General features: G+C 38.5%; 1 protein-coding gene across 1 annotated transcript in view; it reads right to left on the reverse strand.

Annotated features, from left to right (window-relative positions):
• Positions 1-22,967, reverse strand: part of LOC106875249 (ubiquitin carboxyl-terminal hydrolase 31) — a 55,274-nt gene extending 32,307 nt beyond the window's left edge. The window contains exons 1-3 of the mRNA XM_089364266.1: positions 19,405-22,967; positions 16,171-16,251; positions 14,566-14,692 (exon numbers count right to left, since the gene is read on the reverse strand). Of these exons, the coding sequence (XP_089220392.1) occupies positions 14,566-14,692; positions 16,171-16,251; positions 19,405-19,514 (318 nt within the window). The 5' untranslated portion in view covers positions 19,515-22,967. The remainder of the gene's footprint in view (positions 1-14,565; positions 14,693-16,170; positions 16,252-19,404) is intronic.
• Between the last annotated feature and the right edge of the window lie 221 nt (positions 22,968-23,188).

The following is a 23,188-nucleotide window of genomic DNA, read 5'->3' on the forward strand; positions in this document are numbered from 1 at the left end:
TATTATGCCATCTACAATAAGTCTTGCTAGCTGAAAATCAACTAAAAAAGCAAGCCTTACAACGAAAAAAACCCCTTATGATGTAAATATGTTCATAATTCAAAAGACGATGAAATTAATAGGGAAAGTCTGAAGGCTGTTTTGCGTAAAATTATTAAGCATACGTAAATTTCATTCGTGTAATTGGCTATAGAAATGCTTGTGCAAAACAACTTTTTGCGCTGCCCTGATTATACATAGCAGGGTAATCCCTTTTAGCAGGAGCTAGGACGGCAATTTCTGATGAAGCAATTGCTGGCGATCTGTTGCTACACAGTTTTGCCAGAATTCTATCAGATTGGGCAGAAGATGTTGAAGCACCATTTTGCATTATGTTCAAAATAGCTTCTGGAATGTGGTGCATTACTGCAGTCTGTTGCTGTCATTTTAAACCGGTTGCTGTCTTTCCCCAGCAAACTCTCTTCTTTGGAGGCATAATCTATGTATATATTAAACAGAACAACAAAAGTTATAATAGATGGCAGTGTCGGTAATTTTCACATATCTGTAATTTTTCAGATTAACACCCGCACGATTACCCAACCCTAATCCTAACACTAACCCTAACACTAACCCTAAACCCTAACCCTAAAAACCGTAACCGTAACATTAATCCTAAACCCTAACCCTGACCCTAAAACCCTAACCCTAACACCCTTGTGAAAATCTTGGTAAATTTACAAAACAATGACGAACATGAGTTATATTTTACTGAATGATTGTGTACTTGCACGTGTATGCTTTTGAGAGAGCGAGAGAGGAAGAGGTAGAGAGGGGGAGAGAAAGGAATAGGGGTAGTTAAAAGTTTTCTTATGACTGCTTCTCTTCACTGCCTATTACTTCATTAGAAATCTAAGGATGCACATAAGCACATAATAGAGAAAAATGAAACAAATATGGACGACTTGCTCCGAAACACCACCAAGTGGGGAACACTTCTCAAAAATAACCTGCAGTTGTTTCCTTCAAAATTCCTACATGCTTGAAATGTACATACATCAAGGTACATTTGTACAAAATTTCATGAAAAAATATTCATTTTCCTGTAAGTTAAGAGGAATTTAAGTGGAATTTCCGAATATTGTACCCCACCCCCTTCCAAAACACTTTCACCGAAAATTTTTGTATATTCGGAATCTACATAATAAATAATATATGCATAGAAAATTTCATTAAAAAATATTCATTTTTATGAAAGTTATGACCTTCCAAAGTTGGGGGATACAACTCTGTAGTTATGCCATCAATGTTTTGTAAATATACCACGATGTGAATGATTGTTTACTTGCACGTGTATACGTTTGAGAGAGCGAGAGAGGAAGAGGGGGAGAAATGAATAGAGATTGAGAGCAATGTGTATGTTGTTGTCACAAGTCATGTATGTGTGGTTGTGTGTGTTTTTACATATCTATGTTATGAAAAATAGGTAAAGAATACTGAGATGAAAGTTTAATCTATGACGTTGTATGTATCACTTTCTCTCTCTCTCCCTCTCCCTCTTTTACTCTTACTCTCTATATTTTTATGTTGAGCGCGTGTGTAAGAATGGCATTCCAGGTAGCAGGGATGAAATATAAAAGTTGCTAGAAACAACAGCCAAATCTCCCTTAAATCACACAAAGTAAACGGAATTAAAAAAAATCTAATTACTACACTGGAAAGTTCAGATCGAGAAAATTCCATTGATGTAAAAATTTTTACGAAAAAGTGGAAAATGTGGATTTCTATAAACATTCAAAAAGGCTTCACACAAACACACAATTTCAGATTTATATATTAAGATATATATATACATATATACTAGCAGAAATACCTGTTGCTGACTGGGTTCAGAAAGAACCTTCAAAAATTATACCCTGATTTATGAAAGTTACCACTTCAATATTATTGAATGTTTTGTAGCAGAATATACGCAAACTCTTATTGCCAGGCTTCGGCTCAAAAAGTTATAATATAGTCTAATGTACTATTGGACTCAATACTCATTTATCCTAATAAAAATATTGTTCCCAATCATGTAGATGATAAATCTCTATGCATTCTTATAACTCAAAAGAAAGGAATGCTAGTTTTTGTGTAAAAGAGGTTCTTCCATTAACCAGATATAATCATGGTTCCATACAAACTTCTTAATCTTTATCTCAATATTCTGATTTATAAATTGATGCAACCATCACATAAACTGCAGGTTTTGCACATAGAATGACGAAAATTATAAAGGCATACATATTGCAATGTTTAATCAAGTATCACAACAAACACTAACATCATCATCATCATCATCGTTTAACGTCCGCTTTCCATGCTAGCATGGGTTGGACGATTTGACTGAGGACTGGTGAAACCGGATGGCAACACCAGGCTCCAGTCTGATTTGGCAGAGTTTCTACAGCTGGATGCCCTTCCTAATGCCAACCACATATTATCATAGTAATGTAACATCTTTATTATAACTATTTATGATGCTTAACAAATCAAGTATGATGCTAGGAAACTTTATACCAAGGATGTAGCTGCATAAAGTTATAAATAGGTTTTTAAAAATAAAGAAAGTAAAGCAATTAGAAATGTAAAATGAGAAATAATTAAAACTCTGAAACATGATGATGTATGAAGAATTTCAAGAAAAAAATATTATATAGGTTATAATAGGTCTCCAATATTACTGATGAGTAACTCATAACCTTAAAGATTATACAAAAAAATTCTATCACATGTGAAAAAAATGACATAGAAGTGGCTTTTCATATTATCAGGGTTTGACTTTGAGAATCTCATTATAAATATATTGAACAATGTACAATTATTAATTTGTTAATTGCTCAGAACAAACTTCGTTATAGACAATATTTTGAGTTTTACCATTAGGGGCGAATGTGAAAAGGTTTTTCTTACTCCCTACTCTAGAAGCACTGACATATAGCTGTCTATGTTAAAAACAATCCTCTTCTAAATGCAAACCAGCAACTTGTAGTGTCTGACCTTGTGACTTATTGATAGACATTGCAAAAGGCAAATGTATGGGAAACTGAAGTCATTTGAACTCAAAGGGCATGTTGGAAGGTATTAAAAGAATTCAAAGGATAAAAACATCTTCGCCTTTTCCACAGCCAGAAATTAGTGTGGCCTCTATAACATTGCTCGTTAATTTCTTGACAAAGAGTCTTGTGCCTTTGCATAACTTTGGTTGTGAGAGGTTGCGTGGAAGTATGACTGGCATACCTACTTTCATTTGAAGACAACGAGGAGCACCTGCTGGCTTGAGGGAATTCAAAAATTCTACTGGATAAATTAATAGTAAAAGGCAGACTGTATGACGCATGTGTACGAACAGCCATGCTACATGGCAGTGAAACATGGGCTGTAACTGCTGAGGACATACGTAAGCTCGCAAGGAATGAAGCCAGTATGCTCCGTTGGATGTGTAATGTCAATGTGAATACCCGTCAGAGTGTAAGTATCTTGAGAGAAAAGCTGAACATTAGAAGCATCAGTTGTGGTGTGCAAGAGAGACGATTGCGCTGGTATGGACATGTGGTGAGAATGGATGAGGATAGTTGCGTGAAAAAGTGCCACACCCTAACAGTTGAGGGAACCCGTGGAAGAGGTAGGCCCAGGAAGACCTGGGCTGAGGTGGTGAGGCAAGACCTTCGTACATTGGGCCTCACCGAGGCGATGACTACTGACCGAGACCTTTGGAAATGTGCTGTGCGTGAGAAGACCCGGCAAGCCAAGTAAGATCGTTGCCAGTGCCCCTGGACTGGCTCTTGTGCGGGTGGCACATGAGATGCACCATTTTGAGCGTGGCCGTTGCCAGTACCGCCTGACTGGCTCCCGTAGGATTTTCGAGTGAGATCGTTGCCAGTGCCCCTGGACTGGCTTGTGCGGGCGGCACATAAAAGACACCATTTCGAGCGTGGCCGTTTTCGTGCGGGTGACACGTAAAAGCACCCACTACACTCTCTGAGTGGTTGGCGTTAGGAAGGGCATCCAGCTGTAGAAACTCTGCCAAATTAGATTGGAGCCTGGTGTTGCTATCCAGTTTCACCAGTCCTCAGTCAAATCGTCCAACCCATGCTAGCATGGAAAGCGGACGTTAAACGATGATGATGATGATGATGATGATTCATCTATGACAAAGTCTATGGATTTATAATTATGATCAATTCCTGGCAACATTTTCACAAGTCTATCATTCAAACTCTCTCTCTATATATACATATATATATCTTTTTTTGCTAGCATGTAGGTGAAACATGACAAAATTAAGTCAAACATGGATAAAAACAGCTTTTTTATAAAATTATATATTCTTTAGATAAACACAGTGCTAGTCACTGCCGATCGTTGTATTGGTATATGCTCAACTGATGAGACAGATGTTCGAAATGATGGTGATATGGTACACTAAGTATGTTTTGCTTATTAAAATATTCCTTTTCTAATGCATAAAATTATGTTGCAAAGTCTATAATCAGATGTATATTGTTGGCGTTTTGTACCACACTTATTCCAAGATTTTTTATAAAATTTTATAATCTTTAGATAAACACAGAGTTACTGACTGTCGATCGTTGTTGTGGTATGCGCTCAACTGATGAGACAGGGATTCGAACTCATGGTGATATGGTAAACTAAGTATATTTTGCTTATTAAAATGTTCCTTTTCTAATGCATAAAATTACATTGCAAAGTCTATAATGAGAATATTCAAATAGCCCCGATATTGATGAAATTTAAACCATAAAACTATTCCGTCATTTTATCAGATCTTTTCCATATCTTTCACATCTCTGCTTGGCCTGCTGAATGTTGAAAATAAAGATTAATTCACCCTACTACAATGCCTCCTAAAAAAATTAGATTTGGACTACCTAAGCAATCTCAGCATAGGAAAAGAGAAAGAGCTGAAGAGACTATCAGCGGACCAAGAGACTGAGAGTAGATGCTGAAAGTCAAGAACAAGCAAAAAGAAGTTCAAAATGGTGTGAGTGTGTGTGCCTCTGTGCACATTTCTATGTGTGCGTGTGTGTGTATATATATATGTGCTTGTGTGTGGGTTTTTATTTTTTTATTAGTCTTAGAGTTTTGAACTCTAAGACCAGTCCCAAAAATCACTGAAACATGACAAACTAGCCCAGAAACAAAAAAAATCCTTTTGATTCCACAATACTCTCTCCCACCAACCAACCAACCTCCCACACTATTTCTAAAAATAGCAAACATTTCTTATACACACACAGGTGATGAAGGATGGAAAGGTTGGTCATTCCCCTAAAATACTGTATAAATACTTAAATATGATTCCTTCTGTATATATGCTTCTATAAAACCATGACTTTTGATGAACTTAAAATAATATAAATTCATTTTACTACCTATTTTGAATACTTTCATGTAAACTGTTTAAACAAAAAGCCCCTCTTAACATTTTCTTATCATTCATTGTCAAAGATTCTACTTTTTGACATTTTATCATCATTATCAAAGACTGTATAACTGTATTTTGATACAATTATGATAACCATTTTTAACACAACAAAGCTTATACAAAGCTTTACGTTTTACTTTTGATAATTAAAAAAAAAAAAAAAGTGAAACCAGTCAAGTCGATACACATCTTTAAAAAACCACTGCATTTTCAAACCCTCTTTCCTATATATTTTCACTTGTGTGGTACCTTGCAAGTTTACTTTGTTATGTATAAGTATATATATATATATATATATATATAGCTAGAATTTACAGAAAAAAAACAAAACAAAAGATGAAGACAAGTGTGTAAGCAACAAAAGATGTATTAGTTGAATGCTCGAGAAGTGAGAAAGTCTTTTACGTCTCATGCCTATACTCTTCAACAGAAAGGAACACAGAAATAAACAGAGAGAGAAGATAAAAAAAGGTTTAGTGGCTAGTGATCAATCATGGTGAATGCCAGACAGAGGTGGTCAGACAGGAGAGCTAGAAAGAAGGAGAGATAATAAAGCAGTAGTGATCCCAAAACGAAAGTGCGTGTGCATGTGTATGTGCATGTGAATAGGGGCTGGTGACCTTGACGTGTGTGTGTGTGCATGTGTAGGTGTGTGGATGGTGTGGGTGCTGGGAAGTGGTCACTGCCTATGTGTGTGGAGTGGTGTGATGTGGTTTGGTGTGGTAAGGTGGTGTGTGGTGTAGTGGTGTGGTGTGTGGTGTAGTGGCGTGTGGTGTAGTGGTGTGTGATGTGTGGTGTAGTGGCGTGTGGTGTAGTGGTGTGTGGTGTAGTGGTGTGTGGTGTAGTGGTGCAGTGGTGTGTGGTGTAGTGGTGTAGTGGTGTGTGGTGTAGTGGTGTTGGGGTGTGAGGGATGCGGCGGTGGGGAAGTAAGTGTGGGGTACGTGGTAGTGGGGGGTAAGTGTGGGGTATGTGGGAGTGGGATGGGATGTATAAGGATGGTGGGGTTGGAATGTGTAGGGATGTGTAACAATGGAGAGGTGACAATGAAGGGAAAAGGTGGGTAGGAAGAGGCTGGATAGGAGTGAAGAAAGGAAGTAGGTGTCAGAGCAAGAGAGGAGAGGAGAGGTGGGTGGGAGTGAAGGGCGGAAGTAGGTGTGAGGGGAAGAGAGGAGAGAGGACGAGGGTTAGATGGAGAGGGGAGGAGAGTTCAGAGCCCATGTAGTGCAAAGGAGCGAAGAGAGAAGACTAATTCCTGTTCATGGCAAAGACAGGAGTCCGGATGGCCCCTGGGCAAGGACAATCTGAACACAGACAGTTATTGTAAAGTATGACTGGTAGAGGGGAGATGACGGGGTGATCCCAAAACGAAAGTGTCCCACAAACCAGTCAGCCAAGCGGTGTCCTGTTTGACAGATGTACAGAGAAGGACATGGAGAGATAAGGGCAAGTGCAGCAGCGTGGGAGGGAGCAGGGGAATGAGCCGGGTTGGGAGGTTGGATTAGAAAAGAAACTGTGGACCAGGAGGTCATGCAGGTTGTGGGCTCGTTTGAAGGAAGGGAGAGGTCGGTTAGGGAAGATGTGTGAAGTGTAGGGGTCAGACTGGAGTTGTCAGAAGGCTCGGAGAACGGTGCATTAGAGATGTAGAGTGGAGAGGTGGCAGGTGAAGGGAAACAGGAGATGGGTGACAGTGGGTGGAGAGAGCAGATACACGGTCCACAAAAAATGCTTTGGCAAGGGCGGTGTGGATAGTGGTGAGGGGATATCCTGAGTTTCAAAGTCATAGTTGTCACTACTGGGCTTGCGCAGACAGAGGAACTGGGAATAGCGGCTGGAGAGTTTGGTGTGCTTAAGGTGGGAGGAGGAGAAGTTGCAGTATGAGTGTGAGTCTGTGTGTTTGTAGTGGATTAGTGGATGGAGGTGGTGAGAGTGGAGTGATGAATACTAACATATAATATATATATATATATATATATATATATATATATATATGTATATATATATATATATATATATGTCTGTATGTATATACACATATATATAACAAAGTAAAGTTGTAAAATACCGCACAAGTGGAAATATATATGAAAGAAGGTTTGAAAATGCAATTTTAAAGATGTTTATTCACTTGACCGGTTTCACTTTTTTAGAAAAAGATTGTCAAAAGTAAAATATAAAGCTTTGTAAAACTTTGTAGTGTTAAGTACTGGTTATCACAAAAGTATTAAAATACATATATATTTTTTGATAATAACAAGAAAATGTTAAAAACAGTTTAAGTATTAAAATACATATATATATTTTTGATAATAACAAGAAAATGTTAAAAACAGTTTAAGTATTAAAATATATATTTACATTGTTTGATAATAATAAGAATATGTTTAAAACAGTTTAAAAGAGAGTATTCAACAAAAGTGTTTGGTAGTATATATATATATATATATACCCAGAAGGAGATATATTTAAGAATTTACAAAACATTGGAGAGGAACTGACCCATCTTTTTAACATGTTTTCTCTCTTGTGTGTGGCTAGGGGATGTTTGCTATTTTAAGGGACAGTGTGGGAGGCTGGTTGGGGTGGGAGGAAGGAAGAGCAATGTAGAATTAAAAGGATTTTTTTGTTTCTGGGCTAGTCTGCCATGGTTCAGTGGTTTTTAGGACTGGTCTTAGAGGTCAGAATGTCTCTGTGCATGTCTCTATGTGTGTGTGTGTGTGTGTGTGTGTGTGTGTGTATACATGTGTTTGTGTCTGTGAGTGTGAGCCGTTTTTGATTGGTCCCAGAGTTTATTGTGGTGTGTGTATATGGGTCTGTGTGTTTCTAACATTTTTTTATTATTATCAAAGAATATATATATGTATTTATATATCATCATCATCATCATCGTCGTTTAACGTCCGCTTTCCATGCTAGCATGGGTTGGACGATTTGACTGAGGACTGGTGAAACCAGATGGCTACACCAGGCTCCAATCTGATTTGGCAGAGTTTCTACAGCTGGATGCTCTTCCTAACGCCAACCACTCAGAGAGTGTGGTGGGTGCTTTTACGTGCCACCCGCACGAAGGCCAGTCAGGCAGTACTGGCAATGGCCACGCTCAAAATGGTGTATTTTATGTGCCACCCACACAAGAGCCAGTCCAGGGGCACTGGCAATGATCTCGCCTGAAAGTCCTTACACATTCCGCAGGCACAAGTGCCAGAAAGGCGACGCTGGGCACAGGTGCCATCACAATTTTGCTTTCGCTTGCCCCAATAAGTCTTTGCAACCTGAGTTTCGTGTCCAATGAGGGAGACGACGTTGGCATGGGTGCCAGTCGTCGAATTTAGTTCTATTTCACTTGCCTCAACAGGTCTTTGCAAGTGGAGTTTAGTGTCCAATTTAACTCGATTTCAATTTCACTTGCCTCAACAGGTCTTTACTTAAACTGCTTTTAACATATTCTTATTATTATCAGAGAATGTAGATATGTATTTAAATACTTTTGCGATAACCAGTACTTAATAATCCAAAGCTTTATATTTTACTTTTGACCATCTTTTTCTAAAAAAGTGAAACCAGGCTCCAATCTGATTTGGCAGAGTTTCTACAGCTGGATGCCCTTCCTAACGCCAACCACTCAGAGAGTGTAGTGGGTGCTTTTACGTGTCATCCGCACGAAAACGGCCACGCTCGAAATGGTGTCTTTTATGTGCCACCCGCACAAGCCAGTCCAGGGGCACTGGCAACGATCTCACTCGAAAATCCTACGAGAGCCAGTCAGGCGGTACTGGCAACGGCCACGCTCAAAATGGTGCATCTCATGTGCCACCCGCACAAGAGCCAGTCCAGGGGCACTGGCAACGATCTTACTTGGCTTGCCGGGTCTTCTCACGCACAGCACATTTCCAAAGGTCTCGGTCAGTAGTCATCGCCTCGGTGAGGCCCAATGTACGAAAGTCTTGCCTCATCACCTCAGCCCAGGTCTTCCTGGGCCTACCTCTTCCACGGGTTCCCTCAACTGTTAGGGTGTGGCACTTTTTCACGCAGCTATCCTCATCCATTCTCACCACATACCAGCGCAATCGTCTCTCTTGCACACCACAACTGATGCTTCTAATGTTCAGCTTTTCTCTCAACGGAGCATACTGGCTTCATTCCTTGCGAGCTTACGCATGTCCTCAGCAGTTACAGCCCATGTTTCACTGCCATGTAGCATGGCTGTTCGTACGCATGCGTCATACAGTCTGCCTTTTACTCTGAGTGAGAGTCCCTTTGTCGCCAGCAGGGGTAAGAGCTCTCTAAACTTTGCCCAGGCTATTCTTATTCTAGCAGCTACACTTTCAGCGCACCCACCCCCACTACTAACTTGGTCGCCCAGATAGCGGAAGCTATCGACTACCTCTAGTTTTTCACCCTGGAATGAGATAGAAGTTGTTTCCTGTTTGTTTACAGTGTTTATTGCACCTGAACATCTGCCACATACAAAAACTAACTTGCTAGTTAACCTGCCTTTGATGTTGCTGCACCTCTTATGTGTCCATAGCTTGCACCGGGTACATCTTATAGAGTTACTACCTACTGAGCAGGGCCATCTACCGGAAGGGGTTTGTGTTTTATCTACCTTCCTACTTATTAGGATTTTGGTTTTAGCTAGGTTGACTCTAAGGCCCATCGATTCTAGTCCTTGCTTCCACACCTGAAACTTCTCCTCTCGTTCTGATAGTGACTCCGCAATTAGGGCAAGGTCATCAGCATAGAGGAGCTCCCAGGGGCAACCTGTCTTGAACTCCTCTGTGATTGCCTGGAGGACTATGATAAATAAGAGGGGGCTGAGGACGGAACCTTGGTGGACCCCTACCTCTACCCGGAATTCATTGCTGTACTCATTTCCAACCCTTACCTTACTGGCAGCATCTCTGTACATGGCTTGCACAGCTCTCACTAACCATTCTTCTATCCCAAGTTTCCTCATTGACCACCAGATAAGGGATCGGGGGACCCTGTCAAAGGCTTTCTCCATGTCAACGAAAGCCAGGTACAGAGGTTTATCCTTAGCTAGGTATTTCTCCTGCAGCTGTCTCACTAGAAATAAGGCATCAGTAGTGCTTTTACCTGGCACGAACCCAAACTGTATCTCATCTAAATTGATTCGCTCCCTAATTAGTTGGGCTATGACCCTCTCTGTAACTTTCATAACCTGATCTAACAGCTTGATGCATCTGTAATTATTTGTATCTAAAGCGTCACCTTTACCTTTGTAGCAGTTGACTATGATGCTGCTACACCAGTCATTGGGTATGACTCCTTCGTGTATCACCTGGTTCGTAATACGGGTGACTAGGCTATAGCCAACACTGCCAGATATTTTGAGCATCTCTGCAGTGATTCCTGATGGGCCGGGGGCTTTCCCGGTCTTCATACTCTTAATTGCTTTATCTACCCTGGTACCATCAACTCGGATAGCTGGTCCCTCTATTGGGTCGACATACGGCAGGCTCTCTTCCTCCCATTCATTCTCTTTATTAAGCAATCTATCGTAGTGGCATCTCCAGACCTCTTTCTTTGCATCCTCATTTAGTGCAAGCGTACCATCATCCATGCGAACACATTTCTCTCCTACACTGTCTTGCAACACGAAATACCTCGAGTCTTTGGTCTTCACAGCACAGAACATTGGCAAATCTTTTCTTATCTGCTTCCCCTCTGGCTAAATAAACCTGTCGCCTAGCTTCCCTTCTGGCACATTGGTACAATTCCCTGCTACCACCATTCTTCCAGTCCTTCCAAGCCTGTTTCTTTTGTCTAATAGCCCTGTCTACCTCCTTGTTCCACCACCACATTACTCTGGGTCGGGAGGGGACCTTACACCACCCACAAATCTGGTCGGTGGCTTTCAACAGGTTGTCCCGCAGAAATCTCCACGTTGTATGATGCTATATCCCCTTCTATTTCGTTAAATGCTTCAAGTAACTTGTCTCTAAGTCTCTGTCCATTTGCAGGGTCTTTAAGCTTCCACACCCTTCTCCTCCAAGCCTGTCTAATTCTGGGCACCCATTTTGCCTTGATCCCAAAGTCGCTAACTACTAATCTATGTTGTGGGGTACATTCTTCGCCAGGGTAGGTTTTGGCATTTATAAGCCGCCCTCTTTCCCTATTTCTGGCGAGGATGTAGTCGATTTGGCTAGAGTGTCTGCCGGAGCGGTAGGTGACTAGGTGACTAGCAGGTTTCCTGAAGTTGGTAATGCAGACCATAAGATCGGTTGCATCACAGAACTCCAGCAGTCTGGTTCCCTCCTCGTTGCGGGAACCGAAGCCATAGCCTCCATGTATGCCATGAAAGCCTCCGGCACGACGTCCGACATGACCATTGAAGTCTCCAGCCACAAAGAGAAGGTCCCTGTCACTTGTCGACGAGGTAGTTTGCAAGAGGGTGTCATAGAATTGGTCTTTCAGACCATCTGGTAGCCCCGGTTGAGGTGCAAAGGCTGAGATGACAGTAGCTAATCTATGATGAAGCACTAGTCTAATCTTAAGTACTCTGTCACTTACTCTAACGACCTCGATTACCTTATCCACCCATTTCTCCGCTAGAAGTATTCCTACGCCTCCGACCCCGTCAGTGTTCCTTGCCCAGAAAATCTTGTACCTGTGTTCTTTGCCTGTGAGGAACCTCCTCTCCATCTTACTTCCTGGATGCAGCACATATCTACACGTCTCCGTTCAAGCATCTCAACAATTTCAGCAGATCTACCTTTCAGCGTGCCGACGTTGAGAGTGCCAATCCTAACAGTATGGGTGTTGGGGGTGTGGGCCTGTAGCCTGGGAACACACACATATATATACAATTATATATATATATATATATATATATATATATATATATATAGATATATAGATATATATACACACACATATATATATATATAAAATTATCTTAATATATAAAGCTGAAGTTGTGTGCCTGTGTGAAGCCTTTTTAAAAGTTTATAGGAATCCACATTTTCCACTTTTTAGTGAAAATTTTTACATCAATGGAATTTTCTCAATGTGAGCTTTCCAGTGCAGTAATTAGATTTTTAAAATTCCGTTTACTTTTGTGTGATTTAAAGGAGATTTGGCCTTTGTTTCTAGCAACTTTTATATTTCTTCCATTCTATCTGTACCACTGTTCTTACACATCGATCATGTGCTCAACATATAAGAGAGAAAGAGAGAGAGAGAGAGAGGGAGAGAGAGAGAGAGGGAGAGAGAGAGAGAGGGAGAGAGAGAGAAAGTGATACATACAAAGTCATAGATTAATTTGGTTGAAGACTATTCTTCCTCTCTCCCATTTAATAGCTTTCTTCTATCCCTCTACACCTCTAACTATCTACGTGACCTGGTCATCTGGGGCTTATCGGCATTTCACTCGTTCATGTTTTTGTTACATTGTCTGTCTGCATGTTCAGCGTCCTTGTCTCCTCTTAGTATTTTTTACATATTTTTCATAACATAGAAACGTAAAAACACACACAACCACACATACGTGATCTGTGACAACATACACATAAATACATACACACATCAACATTATAGATATAAAATTTAGTTTGTGTATTTCTTATATAAACAATTTTCACTACCTCAACCTTTAACTGTATAGTCTTCATACAAACTAAGACAAAAGTTACCATTCACATACTACCTAAACAACCCTACCCTCTTCCTCTCACCTTCCACTTCTACTACTCTCACTACCTTATTAATAACGCTTAACCCTGAAATTTGTTTTCTCCTTCCACTACTTACTTTCCAACTACTTCTAATACACTTAGTTCTTCACAAAATCATTCCATCTTTAATCTCCTTTCTGTCAACACCTCAAATGTAAAATTCTTCCCTGAAGATGGAGGCTGGTACTATCCGATGATGGAATCAATTTTCAATCATTATTTAGGATCACAAAGCCCCCAGAAGTAGCTATTGGACTTGTAAAATTCTTATTTAACTGCTTTAATTCCTGATATCATTTCTTTTTATATGTACCTTTTTTGTATTTAATATTTTTTATATATTGACTTGCCTAACTTGCTTATCATTACATTTACTCACACACACACACACACACACACACACACACACACACACACACACACACACACATATAATTATATGCATACATAAATTATACTGGTTTCAAATTATGGTATAAGGCCAGCAATTTCGAGGGAGGGGGGAAGTTGATTTACTTGATCCCAGTACTCAGCTGGTATTTTATCAACCCCGAAAAGATAAAAGGCAAAGTTGACCCTGGTGGAATTTGGACTCAGACTGTAGAGATGGATAAAATGTCGCTTAGAATTTTATCAATGGAAACCAAGCTAAAACAGAGTATGGAAGCTGGTGCAGCTCCTGGCTTTGCCAGTTCCTGTCAAGCTATCCAATCCATCCCAGCATGGAAAATGGCTGTTAAATGACAATGATGATAATGGTAAATTTATATATATAAATTATATATGCCTGGGGTTCTTAGGAGAATTGATCTGTAGGTGTGAGTAGTCTCTGTGCCCTCAAATAAAAATGAAGGCATTAAACTGCATTTTCCAGTTACAGATGATATATATAGACATAAATAATTGGGAAGCACAAATCGAAATTTTTTCTATTGTTGAGCAGTTTGTAGATTTTCTTGGGGCATATGCATGTGGAGAGTAGTGGTTGCTAACATATGAAGTAATCTTAAGATCAAAGAGGAATCTGAAGATATAAGCCAAGAGTAATGTACCACTTGTAGGAGAGAGGAGTTAGGGAGAAAAAGATGTCTCCACACGGAATAATCTTTCCCTCTGTTTCCTTTTTGGAGTCTAACCTGATGCTTGCTTATCCTGTGGCTAAGGTAAGGATGAACTGCTTTTCCTGTTTGTCCCATCCCCACTCCATACACATTCATAAAAAGAGAGAGAAAAAAAAATAATCAAGAACCTGCTTCTTTATAATTTTATGACTCAATTTGGCCTCTGGCTTTGTGATCATTTTTAGTAAGATAGAGAATACATTTGAAGATTTAATATGAAGGTTTTAAAAATACAATGCAATATATGTCAAAAAGTAAAATGAGAAACAATATTTATTACCTTTTCTTCTTGTGTATATAAATAAAAACAATCTTTCAAAGTGGTATGACCCATTTTCTGTTGCATAGTTTGTACATTTATAACACTGCAATGTTCATCCAAAAGTTGAGCTGTATGATTAACAATCCTACAAATAATATACATAAGTGCTAATAATAATAGTTTTATAATTCTTCAGTGCAATCATCTCTTTAAAAAAAAATTATAAAATTTCTAGATGTTCAAATGAAAATGGCTGAAATGACAACACCCAGATGGATTTAAAATATAAGATATATATTACACACACACACACACACACACACACACACACACACACACACACACACACACACACACACACACATACATATGTTGCCAAGTATTATATTCTTGGTTATGGCATATAACCAATCAGGAATATTTTTTTTTTGTATATATGTATGTATGTATATATGCAGATTTGCATGTTTTGTATTATGTATGTATTCTCATGCATATAATAGCATATCTAGACAAGCTCATATATATTTAAATGATTAACTTCCAAAAAGTTTTACAGAGTTGTGAGAAATGATCTTTAGATGTTGAGCTTCATAGAGGAGATGAGAAAGGATCAAGATATCTGGCATTTTGCTGGGCTTGAGAAAACACAACAAGCTAAGTAAAATCTTGGCCATCCATAGGTATAGGCATGTCCTTTACAACCATGCTCCTCACTCACACATTAGTCCTCTTTCAAAACACACCTACAAGCCTTCTTCCCATCATCCTCATCTCACTACGCATGATCACCACCCACTACAGACCCCTTCACTGTCCCTCACATATCAATCTGCACAGTTTCCATGCTCTAACATACCTAACACTCCATTTTCTTTCACCATCATTTGTTACAGTCATGTCTTCCCCATTGCTAATGATAGTCCCTCACACTTTTATGGAACATACCCCTCAATCCCCTCTGTACAATTTATACTCCCTTACAGTTGCCTATAAATAGGCCCCAATATCTCTTTCTCACACTGACTGTCTCTCTGTCTTTCTAACTCTCTCTCTCCCCTTCCTCTCCTTTCCTATCCTACTGCGGTAGCCAAGTATCTATCATAAGATAGCAATCTCTGTCCCCCTGTTATACTCTAACCTATTACCTCTGTCCCCCAATTATACTCTAACCTATTGCCTGACACACAGTCACTTCCCTTGGCTCCACTTCCTCCCTCAGCTGAGAGGGTTTAGTCTTACAAGCTATTTTAAAATGATTGGCTTTATGAAGGGCATCCAGCTATAAAAATCATGCCAAATCAGACAAACAGAACCGAATGTAGCTCTTTGGCTTGCCAGCTCCTGTTGAACTGTCTAATTTATGCCAGAATGGAAAATGGACATCAAATGATGATGATGATGAAACCAATTAATATGGAGAGATATTCATTGATATGTGTATAAATAAAAGCTAAAAAGATCCTTGTAAAAAAAGAATTAATTATTTACAACACTAGAATTGGCAATCATTCTGAATATATAAGAAATATTAATGTTTTTAGATAATTTATACCTAAATTAAAAACCAAAAAAAAATCAATGATTATTGATCATTATAATCATTAATAAAAAAAATCTTACATTTCCCATAAATGAGAATCCCATTCAACAATGATTCTCAGAGGTAGTTCTTCTAAATTTCCATCATGAACACCTAGAACTCTAAAAAAAAAAAAATATTAATACATTAAATTTACAACAAAAAAATGGTATCAGGTGTGAGTAAACTGCTAAAATGCGCATTTCTTTTCTGGGATTAAATTAGTATTGATCAGCACAAACAATATGGTTTTCTCTTTGAGTCGTCAAATAGCCCCAAACTGAACTGTTTTTATGTTTATGTATTTGTTTTGCAAGATTCCTGATATAAAATTGTGTGTTGAAATAGATATTGTTATATTTCAGGATGGTCATTATTTTTCCTTTTGCCAAATAAACACATGCACTGTTTGGAAATCTTCTGTCACACATCATGTGAACTTTTCAGTGATTCTTCACCCCACGTGTCTCCTATTTTGTTCAGTCCATTCTGTCTTTCTATAGTGTGTATCCTTATCTGTGCATGCATTTACATCTGTATCTGTGTGTGTGTGCATGTGTCTATGTGTTGTATGTATGTATGTATGGGTTTATCTAAATTTGTGCAAAACTATTTTTTTGATAAATTGAAGGAAACTAATATCATCTCAATTCTCTGTGCAATTGTCATAATTTCTATCTATACTACAGTTGTAGTCACAACATATTATCACCAGTCAGTATGCTGAAACTCAGGTCAAATATAGGTATTTCTATAAATTTCTAAGTGCTCAAAATTAGAAATTCTATTATTGACAGATTCATTTTATTTAAAAATAGATATTCTCTTAGATAATTTGAGATCACCAGCAGCTATTTCCCTTGTTGGTATGGAAAAGGATTTTCCTTCATCTTTCATAGCTGGAAGTATAGTAAACTATTACTTGAAATACTGTGGCACAGTTTCACACATAAGTTTGTGTTTTAACATATTGCTATTTTCTCAGCCCTTCAATGCATTATCAACCAAATTAAAAGTCTACATCTAAATTCTTTTCTCTGAAGCCACTTCAAGAACTAATGTGGAATCCATTAGCTTTAGAAGCTTCTGAACTTAATAATCTAACCAATGCTGGTGCCTTAGTAGGAAATATTCCTGTTGCCAAGATTGCCAAAAGTACTTTGCAAAATTGGACAACTAATCACTTATTGAGACTTTAAATTCATATTACTTTGTTAGTGATAGTTGTTTAAAATTTGATGTGGCAAGAATAAAAGAAACAAAGATAAACAAGGAATGGGTGGATCAGAGGTTGTGAGTAAATTTCAAGCTAACAAAGACAGGAGCATCTGAGTTTCTGAGAGACACACTACACAAATGACTACTGTTAGTGTTCATCTAGCATACAACATCACCTTAAAGGTTATGTTTGGGATATTGTTAATGTTTAGGTTTTTAAAGAGTTTCAATTTGTATAACTTTACATAGAACTCTTTTTAAACTGTTACATGATGTATAACCGAAACTAAAGTTTACAAGTAAAACCTCAGAATAAGACACCAGCAATGTTGATGTGATGTTTATTTCCTTTTGTTTACACATAATGAATATTTAAGATGAGAATACAGTGGACATATTACAACAAAGCACTGTAAGGTACAGACAAGAGAAAGCTTTACATTTCAGACTAAATGCTTTACAGAATTTAATTACATTCCATTTCGTGCGGGTGACACGTAAAAGCACCCACTACACTCTCTGAGTGGTTGGCGTTAGGAAGGGCATCCAGCTGTAGAAACTCTGCCAAATTAGATTGGAGCCTGGTGTAGCCATCCGGTTGCACCAGTCCTCAGTCAAATCGTCCAACCCATGCTAGCATGGAAAGCGGACGTTAAACGATGATGATGATGATGATGATGAGGTGGTATCAAAAAGTTCTTGGACTGGCTGTTTAATAAAAAATATAACTTATTTATTTAAGTTTTATCATCTCCTCCGAAACAGTCACCTTGCACAGCAATACACCAGTTCCAGTGTTCCTGCCACTTTTGGAATCCATCCTGGAAGTTGTTTTCTGTATGTGAGTCAAGGACCTGTGATTCACTCTTGAGCTCAGCAACAGTGCTAAAACATTGACCTTTGAGCTGCATTTTCATCTTGGAGAAGAGAGGGAAGTCCGCAGGTGCTAAATCTGGTGAATAGGGTGGGTGTAGAAGTGACACCATGTTTTTGGCAAGAAACTCATGAGTGAGGACACCTCAGTGACAGCATGCACTGTCGTCCAATTCTTCATCCTCCACAGATCTGGCTGCTTTGCTGAATGTCCTGCCTCAAACACACCAAAACATTGCAATTGAACTCTCAATTCATAGTCTGGCCCTGGGGGATGAATTCTCCATGCACAATACTGCAGATGTAAAAAAAATGATGAGCATGCTCTTGATTCAGTTGCGACTGTCGTGCACCTCTGCTGCTTGAAACATTGCATATGACCCATTGCCTCGACATTGTAAGCTTACCAAAGCATGTTCAATGTCTTTGTAGCAGACTTCCGAAGTTTAATGCAAAATTTCATGTTAGCTCTTTGTTCCATGACAAAAATCGCAGACTACAGCATACATGTGATCACAAAAACACAACTTGCAAAGTAAACACAGCAATGCCACTGGGCACACTGCCTCATGAAGGTCACTGTTAGCTAACAGTGACCTTCATGAGGCAGTGTGCCAAGTGGCATTGCTGTGTTGGTGCCAAGTGGCATTGCAAGCAACTGTGTGTTGGTGTGCAACAGAACTAGTCCAAGAACTTTTTGATACCACCTTGTAATATTTTGAGATGAAATCCTACCATTGTCAACTATATTTTTGTTCCCAATTGTGTAAAAAAAAAATAGGAAAGGAAAAAAAGAACCATTAGGTAATGTAAATTGATTGACTCTTCAAAATTTTGGCTTGTGACAGTGTAAGAAATCACTATCTATAGTAAAGAGATAGACAATATGTAGTAAAGTAGTTGTCTATAAAATTAAAATGTAAAATAAAATATTGAGGGAATAAATCTATGAGTGAAGTAGGCTGGAAAATTATTGCGAAAAGTATTTTCTATAACATGAAACTGGATACTTTCTGATTAATTTGGATTTTAACTCTAAATAATATATATCATAAATATGTTTATATAAATATGACTTATCACTTAGATTAAACAAAAATAGTTAAGGTAACAATCATTTATTGTTCAGCACACATGAGATGAAAGCTTTTAAATAAAACGTAAGATGTTAAATCAAAACTTACTTATCTATGACTGGCATATAAAGAGGCATTTCAACATTATTTGGAAGATAATTGTGTTGGCAATCCTTGTCCATGACATGCAATCTCATGAGCATTTTTTGCTTAGACATACTCTAAAAAAAAATACAACATATACTGTTAAAAATTTCTTTTTATAAAATTCTATTAGAAAAGTTTACAAAACTTTCTGGTGAAAGCAATACAGTTATGTTAAGCTTGAACTTCTAATGTTTGTTGAGAAAATATGGGCAGGGTGGGAATTCTAGAAGTCTGAAATTATGAGAAGAAATAATTAGATAACTTGTTTAGTGCAAGGACAGGGACAGCAGATATATGAGAGGAGTGGAAGATGCATGGCTTTCTTTTGGATGCAGGTTAGGATATTTGCGTGAGTGCATGCACATGTGCATGAATGTGTGTGTGTGTGTGTGGGGGGGGGGGTAGCAGCACTATTTCAGTATGAGAATAGTACTCAGTTATGAGTCTTACTCGAGCCTTATAGACAATCAGCAACTAGATTGAATTATTTCCTAGATTTGTGATCAAATGTATTCATCAGTGAATTGGAAAGAGCAATGGCTAATAGCTGAAAATTTTGATCTGTATCTGGCATCAAAAGCTAGTCATTGTAATGATAGTGTCATGAGTTGGTATGCATGACAAAATAAATACATGTAGTAATGGCTGCGCCCTGTGTCGTGTCATAATTTACATGGTATCAGAAGGAGATTGAATAATCGCCTGAATGGAACAAATAAGAAGCTTGAATGAGCTTAATCTTGAAGGCAATGTAGCCAAGAGCTGGAAATGGTGGATACAAAGGTCTGAACTTTACCTTACAGCTAGCAGAATTGCAACTAAATCACAGAGTGCTACTCTACAACATGTAGTGGGAAGGGCTGCAGTTCAAGTGTGAAACTCTTTTGAGTGGAGTTAGGAAGCAGATAGCAAGAATTATGACAAAGTGAAGCAAAAGTTTTAAGGAATACTGTGAACCTAAGAAAAATCTGACAATTGAGAGACATGCATTTTTCACATGATCTCAGAAACCAGATGAGATAATTGATCAGTATGTAACAGATCTAAAGAATAAATCTAGAACTTGTGAGTTTGGGACATAAAATGATAGGCTTATTAAAGACAGAATTGTCTGTGGAATTCTTAGTAACAGCCTCAGAATATGGTTATTGAGAGACCATGATCTTGATTTGGAAAAATACTGTACAGATGTATAGAGCTACAGAAATCAGTGGACAGCAATTGAAAGTTTTTAATGATGAACAGTCAACCATGTCTAAAGAAGTCAATGACGTGAATGCCAGTAGGAGTCCAAGAAGAAAGCATGAACCTAAAGGTAGAACAATAGAATACTCTCAGTGTAAACAGTGTAGTTAAAAACATGCTAAAGACAAGTGTCCTGCTGCAGGAAAAGTGGTAAGCATAATTTTGCCAGCATCTGTAAAACTATAATACCATTTAGGCATGACAGACAAAACCCTAGAGAGAGAAAACACAAACATATTCAGACCGTTGACAATTCTGAAGAAATTGAAAAATTTAAAGAATTATTCATTGGACATATGACTAGTAATGAAGATTATGAAAACTGGTATGAGACTTTATCAATCAACAAGAAACCAGTGAAAGTCAAACTGGATACAGGTGCACAGTACAATATCATTTCCAAATCAATGTTCAACTGCTTGAATTTGAAGAATAAGGGACTGTCAAGTTCAAAAATGAAACCTGTGTCATACTTCAGAGAAAAGCAATTCCTGTTTGGACAGATGGAACTATCAGTATCAAGTAAATTCAGTGGCACTTTGAATGAAGTACTATTCCAGGTTGTGGAGGAAAACTGCCCAAGTATACTGGGAAGAAAAACCTGTGAGAAATTGAAATTGGTACAGTGAGTTCACAACATTCAGAAAGTGAATACAGACATACTGGGAGCATATCCAGAGCTGTTAAAAGGACTTGGATGCATGCCGGGTAAACATATAGAATTAATGGACAAAATCACACCTGTGGTACACCTGCTGAGAAAAGTGCCTGCTGCTTTGATGGACAAAGTGCAGGCAAAACTTGATCAAATGACCAAGCTTGGAGTTGTCATCAAAGCGACTCAGCATACAAACTGGGTGACAGTAGTGAAACCAAACAAGATTAGGATCTGTATAGATCCAAATGATCTCAATAGTACCATGAGAAAAGAACATTATCCCATGTGAACTGTTGAGAAAATTATGTCACAAATACCAGGTGCCAAGCTGTTCACCATTCTTGATGCAGAGTCTAGATTTTGGCAGATACAACTTGATGAAAGCAGTTCCAAGTTGTGTACTTTCAATACCCTGTTTGGTAGATACTAAATCACTTGACTACCTTCTGGAGTAAAGTTAGCACCAGAGGTATTTCAGTGAAGTTGGTGCCAGAGGTATATTTATTGCCGAAGGACATTGCATGGCACTGGGAAGAGAGGCAATAAACCTGTTTCAAGAATTTGAAAGAAAGTGACAGAGACTCCAGTATTACAGTACTTTGATTTTACAAAGCCAGTAACATTATCAATGGATGCAAGCTTTGCAGGGCTAGGAGCAGTATTGATGCAAGCTGAAAAACCTGTAGCATTTGCTTCGAGGTCACTGACAAGTGCACAAAAGAAGTATATGCAGATTGAGAAAGAGATGCTAGGTATCCTACATGGATGTGAGAAGTTTCATCAGTATGTCTACGGGAAAAGAGTTCAAGTAGAAACTGATCACAAACCCCTTGAAATCATATTTCAGATACCTTTGTGTAGAGCTCCTCAGAGGTTGCAGAGAATGTTGCTGCATTTACAGAAGTATGATCTTCAAGTTATCTAGAAATCTGGCAAAGAACTGATTCTTACAGATGCCTTGAGCAGGGCATATCTTCAAGCCAGTAATGATTGGTTTGATGAAACCGAGTGTGATGTGAACCTAATATCATAACTGCTGATGACCTCAGGAAAGTTGAGTGAATTCAGGATTGCCACAAACTGCAACAGCTGAAATCAGTGATTCTGTGTGGATGGCCAGAAAACAGAAATGATGTTCCAGCAAGTGTGAGAGACCACTAGAATATTTGAGATGAACTGACTGTTGTTGATGACTTAATCTTCAAAGCTGATAAAGTTGTAGTTCCTGCAACACTACAAACAGAAATGTTGAAGAGAATTCATGATGCTAATTTCAGAGTGATAAAGTGCATACTCAGAGCCAAAGATGTTATCTTCTGGCTAGGAATGACTGTACAAACTGAAGAATTTGTATCACGATGTTCTGTGTGCAATGAGAACAGAAAGAGTAATCTGAAACAACTGTTGGAGAGCCATGAAATTCCTGATTGACTATGGGCCAAAGTCGGAGCTGACTTATTTGTGTACAAGAACATTGACTACCTAGGGTGTGTGGATTATTTCTCAAAGTATTGTGAAATTGTCTGATCTATCAAGTAAAATGACAATCACAGCAGTGCCTGACCTATCAAGCAAAATGACATGGCATCCCAGATGAGCTCATGACAGATAACGGACTGCAGTTTACAAGTGCAGAGTTCTGTAACTTTGGTCTAGAATGAGATGTCAAACACACAACATCAAGTCCGACATACCTACAATCAAATGGACAAGCTGAGCATACACTTCAGGCAGTAAAAAATCTGCTCAAGAAAACAGAAGCTACTAGCTGAGATGTCTACTTAGTTCTATTTGATAAAATGTTAGAGTGCCGGTGAAATGCTTAGTGGTATTTCATCTGTG

Source organism: Octopus bimaculoides, chromosome 16 (assembly GCF_046866305.1).
Source record: "Octopus bimaculoides isolate indiv1 chromosome 16, ASM4686630v1, whole genome shotgun sequence".
Taxonomy (NCBI): domain Eukaryota; kingdom Metazoa; phylum Mollusca; class Cephalopoda; order Octopoda; family Octopodidae; genus Octopus; species Octopus bimaculoides.